The sequence below is a fragment of the Nestor notabilis genome, unplaced genomic scaffold, assembly GCF_000696875.1.
Source record: "Nestor notabilis isolate BGI_N333 unplaced genomic scaffold, ASM69687v1 scaffold23759, whole genome shotgun sequence".
Lineage (NCBI taxonomy): Eukaryota > Metazoa > Chordata > Aves > Psittaciformes > Psittacidae > Nestor > Nestor notabilis.
In genome coordinates, this window is record NW_009943577.1 from 15,194 (window position 1) to 24,374 (window position 9,181).

The following is a 9,181-nucleotide window of genomic DNA, read 5'->3' on the forward strand; positions in this document are numbered from 1 at the left end:
GATGCTTTTGCCAGTATTTGTGATTCGAATGAGAACTGAGCCTGCTTGGGTCTTGGAGAAAAATTAATACTTTAAGAGTATACCTAGGCTAGGGGTCCTGACTACGTGGCAGTAGGATTTCTGTCTGAAGGCTTAACATGAGCATCTCAATCCTAAAATGAAATTCTAAGGAAACACTGTCAGAACCCTTGTGATTCTAATGAGTGATAATCAGAAAAACTAAAATTAAGTGACTACAAAGTAAACATGTTGGACTTCAGTTTTGGCCATGTTGCATGTATCATAGAATATCTCAGGTTGGAAGGGGCCCATCAGGACCATCAAGTGCAACTCACTGCTCCTTGCAGGACCACCTAAAACTAAATTGTATGACTAAGAGCATCATCCAGACACTTCTTGAGCTTTGATAGTGTTGGTGCTGTGACTGCTTCCCTGGGGAGCCTGTTCCAGGCACCGGCCACCCTCTCAGTGAAGAACCTTTTCCTAATGTCCCATCTGAACTTCCTCTGATGCAGCTTCATTCCATTTCCCCGTGCTCTGTCACTGATCACCAGAAAGAGATCAGCACTTCCCCTTCTAATGCCCCCTTGCAGAAGCTGTAGATTGAGGAAGTTAGATCTAACTCTTCCCATGTACATTATTAAAATCTAAACATTTACACTTGATGGTTGTTCATATTTGAGAAAAAGGTGCTAGAAAAGCCAGTATAATTACTTAATATCTTTAATGCTAATGATGTATCAGAACTGTATCTTTAAACATATTTTATTAGGCTTGTATTTTCTCACAGAATTATGGTACCACAAGCAGTATCCATAATTTCAGCCTTTTGAAATATTCATCAGTCCTTTTATGTGATAGTATGAATTTTTCTCTGCATTTTTGGGGTTTTAGTTTTTTTTTTAACCAATTATATTTTCCTTAAAGGCCTAGGCCTGATGGTTAGTGCTTGTGGATGTGAGGAAGATTAACTGAACTGAATTAAAGCCAGAAATAATGCATATGTAATATAAGTTTCTTCAGAAGTGTTCCATATGATCTGCAGCTTTCAGCTGCTAGATGGTAGTTTCCTGGTCAGACCAGGTTGTGTAAAGTTGTTAGATGGCTTATATTGTACACTCAGAAAACAGGGGAAGTCCATTAACTTACACAAATAAGAAGTGAAACCATTTAATGTGCAATTTATGTGCACGTTTTAATAGTAAAGGCTAGAACTGAATTCCTCTATTCCTCTTTGAGTAGATCTTTTTTTAATTTTATAGGCTTAATTTTATTGAAAAATAAATTGTATTCAATTTTAGAAATTAATAGGATCATCATATATGCATTGATATTAATGCATATATGGTTGATATTTGATTAATATCAAAATTGCACCAATTACTGTGAAATTTTACTAGTAGTCTGTAATGTTTTACGAACAGATAAGAAATTTAGAGGAATCTGGTGTTGCTTTACTTTTCTTGGGAAAAAACCTGAATCCTGGCCTATATAGCAGTATATTAATGAGCTAGTTATGTCATCTCTTTGGACATGTTATATTTTGTCCTTTTGAAATGAAGATTCAAGTAAAATACTTGATTTGTTCAGTGTAGAAAGTTTAGGCCTTCATTGAGTTAGTAATGAATCTCCATTGAGCAGGAAAACTACAAAGAAATTCTACCAACTGAACTTAAGGCTTGTTATTCTATTTTATTTATGGTGGCTTGGTTTTATGTGTATGATATGTGCATAGTGTTTTCTGTAGTAAAAGCTTCAGTATCAGATGTGGCTGGAAATACAATTTCTCAATATTTAGCTCTGCTGTTAGAAAGCAATGGGAAAGTTAGCTACACATTTACAGTGGAACTTCTAAACTGAGGTGTTGCTGAAACATGTCTAAGTCTAGGAACACAAATACTTGCCTCTCTGTCCTTCCCATATGAACCACCTAAGTTTTCCATTACAAAGTTCCTTCAAAACCTAAAATTTAATTTCTGCAGATCCCAGCTATTGCAAGTGTTCTGCTACGATTGGGAAACCCAAGACTTCTTTATCACCTAAGAATTTCAGGAACCTGAGACAAGTTATCTTTCTGCCTGCCCCATCTGATGTGTTTTCAAATATTGGATTAACAGTACTGAATACAGTAAAGGGAGAGATCTCTGTCCAAAATATGACAGCTGAGGATGGCCTGAAGTCAAGGCAAGGAGGAAACACTTCTAACTGGGTGAAATTGAGAATTTAGCCTGTCAACCTAAATTCTTTTTTGTGCTGTCTGGTATCCCTAAGTCAGTTTTTAAAAACCTACTGCTTTATTAACAAGGATGGAGAGGTTTAATATTGCCATTCAGTCTGGTGGTGAGGGTGTTCTTCCAGAGATGATGAAATCTGCTTTCTGAGTACTTGGTTCTTATGGCAGAGTTCTGGCAAGAATAACCTCCCTCACCATTGTCCTATTTTTATAAAAGCGACCTCTGCTCTCTGTCATGAACAAGCTAAGGTACCTCACTGAAGCAGACTGTTTCTATCACATATGGTGACCTCTTGCAATCCAAAGTTAGAAGTAGCTAACTTTGTGGATTTTGGATAGGTATTGCAGCCCAAGTCATTGTGCTGGCAGTTGCGAATCTCTTTTGGAGGCACTCAGCTCCTCTTGATCTAGTATATAAAAAGATGAAGCAATAACTTGGGGCTGTAGATTCCATTCCAGCAGCCAAATGCCTTGGTGTTAGGTGTTATAATACTGAATGTTGCAATACCAAAGTCTGTCCCTGGATCTAGTTCTGGCTGTTTACTCAAGCTTACATTTTTAATCAGAACAGGAGGCAAAAGCCAGTGCTCTCACAGATGGAAAGAATATGTTTTTAAAACCTCTGTTCCAGTATTTTTTACAGACAATAGTTAACTTGTACATTAGTGTTGGTTCAGCTTAATAAACATGATGTTTGCGTGACATGTGAATACACAAAATTGTGTCACAAAATTGTGTATCTTACAAAACATGTTTTAACGTGTAGCTATATCTTGAGTATTTTCTGTGAACATTTTAAATGTAAAAATTCAGATATATGTTAAACCTTTTAGGACTTATTAAGTTTTTGTTTTAAAACTAAGCAAGAAAAGGATCATCTTATCAGTACCAGTTAAAACTGCATACTTAACCACGTCTAGCTTCAACTCAAGTATCTCAACTTTGAGTGAAATGTTGCAGCTAAAGAGACCAAACTTTGGAATACTGAGTGCTGCCCTGGCACCTTTCCAGGCACCTGGAGGCTGCAACCAATTTGCATTTTGATTTACATAAACACTAATGTCTCCACCTCCTCCTTTCTGACATTTTTTAGCATTTCTCTTGCTTAACTATCACGTAATTTACTTGTCTTCTATCACTTCATTCTCTTTCCTTCTACTCCTAATCTTTCATGTTCTTATAAAAATGTTAAGTATTAAACTCTTTCTAATGCTGAAGTTTTTACTTTGCTCTGCCTTTCTTTGGTCCTCCCACCCTTATATTTTCTCTAGCTTTCCAAGGTCTCCGTTCCCTCCCAGCCTTATGGTGAGGGTGATGAGGCGCTGGCACAGGTTGCCCATAGAAGTGGTAAATGCTTCATCCCTTGCAGTGTTCAAGGCCAGGTTGGACATTGTCTTGGGTGACATTGTCTAGCATGAGGCATCCCTGCCAATGGCAGGGGGTGGGAACTAGATGACCTTAAGGTTCTTCCCAGCCCAAACCATTCTATGATTCTCTGTTTTTTCCACGTTTCCTTGTCTTTATTTTCATTTCCTGTCCAAGCATATACAGAGCCTTAGTGCTTCCATGATGCCATGGTCTTGTGGAACCATGAACTGACAGGACAGTCAATGTTCGCTCTTGAGCTTTTCACTGATGACTGTCAAGTTTTTTGGAGGAGTAAAGAACATGGAAGTATGTAGTATGGTGAACTCTTATCAACTGAGAGAACGGGCATATGTTACATCTATGGCATTTCAGTATTCTCTGCTGCCAGCTAGAAAGGAATAAAGTAGTGAATGCCAACATAGAGAGAAAGATTAAAGTTAAAAGGTTTACACTGTATTTGTTATATACTGTATGCTAAAAGTATTTAGAATTCTCTTTGTTTCTTGTCTCCCCCCCACTGTTTCCCCTGTAACCTCCAGGCTGGAGCTATGACGTTGAAGAAAAGAAGATTCCAAAACCTAAATCCAAGTCTTATGGTGCAAACTTTTCTTGGAACAAAAGAACAAGGGTGTCTACCAAATAGGTTGGCATTGGCTGTCTGACTATGAATGAAGTCAGCTGTGCTGTATTTATAGTCCATCTATAACACATCTCTTAATCTCCTAATAAATTTGACCTTTAAACTACAGATGCATCTTGTGATGTCTATTTAAAATGTTTTTGATGTGTCCAATTGAACCTGTTACAAACTTCCCTATAAATAGAGGAGATTTGGAGTGTTCATACTTCTAAAAAATTGCTGTACTAGGAATCTAGCAAAAGGAATGTTTAAAATCAGATGCAACTTTTAAGATTATGGTTGATCTTTGATGATAATTTTATATTCACTGTCTTACTTGAACTTACCAGCTTTGCATACACTAATTCTCTCAATAGAAGCTGGTTTTTTTTCTTTCTTTACAAGAGATGTTTGTCAGTTGAAGAACGAAGTATGATATATAAAACTTAACATTTGAGTGTGACTTGGACTAGTATGTGTAAGTGTATATTTTATAACCTCCTCTCTGCCCAGATTAATATTCCAGAAGCATTTGTGACTGGAATACAGAGCACGGGGGGTTGTGTTGGATATAGGTGAGATTTAGTCCAAAAGATTTAGAATGCAAGGTTTTCTCTGTGATGTTCTTCTAAAGCGAAACTCAGACAGTTAAATATTCACAGATTAAGTCAGAAGAGTGTCGAGTGCCTCACACAGCGTCAGAGCGTACTAATTATATAATTATAGTTCTGTTTTTTTAATGCTAGTTACACGTTTATCTGCGTTGAGGTTTCCTGTTGACTAACAAGAGATGTGGTGATAGCATCTCAGCCTTCACATCAAATATATAGCCTAAACTCAGTTCATAGCCTAAACTCAATTAATGATGTGAAAATCGTTAATTTTAATAATGCAAAATACCATGTTTGGAATTCTTGATTACGTATCTTTGGCTTTTGATTAATTCACTTTTCTTTTCACTTTGACTTAACAAATAGAGATATCAACACATGATCAGTGAAATATATTACAAACTGAGGGAGGATGCACCTTCTCTGTATGCAACCAAGAGTTTCATCCCAACTCTTATGAAAGAAGCAGTTGAGACAGCTCTCTCTACATAGATCTGAAGAATAGTGTAAGTGCTGTGCACTAATTCTAGCTGAAAGAAAGCATATAACTACCTTGTGTTGCCCAGATTTTATTATACTCTTGTTTCATATATATATAGCTGCCCTATATGCTGGCTAACATTTGTTGAAATCATTGGTTTTGACCCAGTTTCAGTGTAATCAGCCAATTGGCTGATGTCACTATTTTTGTATCACAGACAAGAACTGTTATTCCAATTCATCTTCCTATTGAATTTTGAATGCTACATTGTGCAGTGAAGCCTAAAGTCCTCCAAGAATGCCAGTGTGCACCAAGCTGGAATTATAACAGTCCAGAATCTGATGCATCTTTGTATTCCAGCTAATAAGCTTAATATTCTGCGCTTATGAAGAAGACATTCATTGGTTTGGGTTTTTTCTTCTTCTTTTACAAGTAGCAAGATCTTAATTTAAAGGTCTTCAAGCTTTGTAAGATTGTCAACATTAAAATTTAAAAGCCTTTGGATTTCTTAAGGCAAAAGATGCACAGCTTGGTTTTTGAAATTACATAGTCCAGGGAAACTGATGCATAGCATTGTCATTGGACACCAAATACATGAAATTGATGTATGTTAATCTATACTTCTCTTAACTAGAATCAGTTCTAGAGTGCAGTTTCTTTTATTTTTTTTCTGTTATTAAGATAATGGGAATATTCAAAGGAGAATTCCATAAGTCCTCTCTCTGAGGAAGAAAGCTTTTTTTCACTTTTTTAAAATGTCTATGTTCACTATGGTTCTGCACTGTGCAGCCCACCTTGAAGCAGTGTTTGAACCCAGACCTTCTTTTCCTTCTTTCACTTCCCTAGAACTTGGATTTTTTTCACCTGTTGGATGGCTTCTTATGAATGAGCATGCTGACATTGGAGAGTGTTGATTATCATCACTCTTGTCTTCAAACCCTAGAAGTGAAGTTGAGTGCAAGAGCTTGCAGAGGACCATTACCAGTATGAATATATTTTATAGACAAAATACTAGATATTAAACTTCATTATCCTTCCATTAGCTTACCAGAATACTACAGCACTAAGTTGGAACTGAAATTGTACAAGATAGAAGATAATTTGACCATCTTTAGTTAAATACCTTTAGAAGTGAACGATTTGTTGGTGAAATCCAGCTTCTGTCTACTCTGCTGTGTGTTACGACAAGCAAAATTGCTCCCAAATCTATAACGTGTCAAAACAAAAGGCACTACAGGTAAACTACTGTAATTTGTCTTTTTACTACCCTAAACTGTTAATCTGAAAATAGAAATATAAAGAGATTCTGAGGACTCAAGGATAATACAAATGCTGAATGAGATTAGATGTGGTAGGAGATGTAGCTGTGCTGCATCCAACTAATTGAAACTTTTCATGGCAGTAAGATTTCTAGAAGTATGAAAATCAATGCTGGGGAAAGAAAAAGTTTAAATCTTCCAAATAAATAGAACTTGATCTTTACCCAGTGAGATTTGCATGCATCTGAGGTATCTTACCACCTTACGTGGCAATAGCAACCAAAAGAATATTAAAGAACTAGAAACAATTGCACGACAGCACTGTAGAGGAGCCTTACATAGATGTTACATTTGCAGTCTTCCATTGAGCTGCGTAGATTTGAGAGGTTTTCTGTACGTATTTTTAGCTTCCATTATTGTGGGAAGCCTTACGCAAAAAATCAACGGGCTGAAGTGGTTTATAGTTGGACTCTTGTAGAAATAATTGTGTGAAGTTCTGGAGGCAGAATTCTGCTACTGGACAAAGTCCTTTCCCAGTTGTAGCAAGTTAGTCCTTGGCATCATCAGCTTTCCGAAAAAGGTGTCTTACCTGTCATAGCTGTCTCTGCCAGCTACACGTCACAATGAGATCTGGATTATTCCAGTCAAGTCTGGTGAAAGTTCTTTATTTCAAGAAAGAAGCAGCAGCAGCATCTTTTTCCTCCCATACAATACTACTGCTTATACTTCCATCAGCTCTGTATGGTATGTGGCACATACCTTGGGTTTTTTTTAATTGACTACATGAAGATATTCATACATGAGTTTCGAAATGCTGGCCACTCCAGCACCAGAAATGTTTTGGTGAAATTTTGACTTTATGAATAACCTCCTTTTTTTTTTTATTTTACCTCACATTTGCATTTCACCCTTCCTACCACTTTTTCTACAAGTTCCCTGCAATGATCTGTTACATATATGCCTCTTTAAATAATTCAGTCATAAGCCACTGAAAAACAAACTCCAAACCAACCCTGTTTATCTGTCTCCTGAATGCTCAGAATGGTTCTAATAGCAATGCTGGAAGTGAATGCTCCCCATTCTGTTGCTGAGTACAGATAATAATACCTACTTTGCCGTGTTAGACTCCCTAAAAAATGTGGGTGCACACCTGGAAATACTTCAATATATTTTGCATAGTTCTGTTGTGATAAAATGACATTTGCAGGATACGAAGTTATTTTGAAGTTTTGTAGCATTCATAATTCCAATGAACAAATTTTTTTATTACAACAAAGACCCCGCAACTCTCAAAATCATGATGTTGAAATGGAACTTAGAGACTGTCAGGAAACTGAAAGCACAGTTTCAGATTTCTAGCAGTGTATTCCTTAACTGAGCAGTTTGATGGATAATTTAAAACAAATCAGACTATTAAGTGATAGTATGAAATGGAAAATTTAATTACCCTTATCTGCAAAGTTTTGTCATATGGTAGAAAAGGAGAAGCTAATTTGGACTAATTTTAGCTTTTGTCTGTAATTTCACACCAGGGACTCATGAAGTTTGGTTTTGCCAGAGATGCAGTTATCTGACCTTGTGTTTGGTTGCTCGGCATACCGACATACTTTGTTATTTCAAAAAGAAAAAGTGCAAAGAAACCTGCAGGAACTTAGATCACTTTAGACAGATGCATAGTAGGTTATGGTATGTCTTCATAAGTCCTTGTTCTTACTGCTACATTCTGAAAGGGATTTATTTTTAATTGGTACTTCATTAATGCTGGAGTATATCACCAGCAGTGCAAGACTGCTCAAATGACTATGCTTACAGCAACTTGATATAGAAAAAAAGCAAATTGTTTTCAAATGGTATTAAAATGGGGATTTTAGTTGGATTTAGAATAGGATTCTTCACATCCACATTCATCACAAGGGAAGGGAAAGGTCCCAACCTTGAACCCTTCCGGCACAGAAAATGTGAATTGAAAACCTTCTTGGACAAGTTGATTAGAATACACACAAAGGCCAGAGAGTAGTCTTGTTAGAGTGCTGAAGGAATTTAGATTTGAAACTATGTAACTATTATCTGCGGCTTAAACGTCTTGCTTAAAACTCATTCTACCTGAATAACAGGTGACAGGTCTTGATAAATAGTGCTGTAAGCAGATAAGATACAGAAATCATGCATCCATTTGGCTGGTTTAGATGTAATTCACTTTCATGTTCTTCAAAGGAGTTGGTGAATATGGGAACAAGGTGATCAGGTAGACTATTTGGATTTGAAGAGAGCTTTCAAAAAGGACTCTTACCAAGTTACAGCATACTTGAAGATGTAATTAGCTTCTGTTTGAGGAGCAAAGCTGTAAGGTGGATTAGCTTTTCAGTATACGGGACAGGGAACTGAGGATAAGTATGGTAGTCACCTCTGTCGTAAAATCACAACTGATGCAGAGAATAGCTATTCGCTGTTTTTCATGCATAGGCAGATCATGCTTGTGAGGATGCAGCTAAAAAACAAACAAGTGCATCTTCACATAACAGATTTTGAAATTCATTGGCAACTTTTGACTACCAAAACTACGTTAATGCTGTCTCAAGTCCAATACAAGTAATGCATGCAATAGAAGTT

General features: G+C 36.7%; 1 protein-coding gene across 1 annotated transcript in view; it reads left to right on the forward strand.

Annotated features, from left to right (window-relative positions):
• NDUFS4 (NADH dehydrogenase (ubiquinone) Fe-S protein 4, 18kDa (NADH-coenzyme Q reductase)) overlaps positions 1-4,349 on the forward strand; it is a gene marked incomplete at its 5' end in the record, with an annotated part of 8,611 nt that extends 4,262 nt beyond the window's left edge. Inside the window, one exon of the mRNA XM_010022006.1 lies at positions 4,141-4,349. Coding sequence (XP_010020308.1) covers positions 4,141-4,244 — 104 coding nt within the window. The remainder of the gene's footprint in view (positions 1-4,140) is intronic.
• Positions 4,350-9,181: the final 4,832 nt, after the last annotated feature.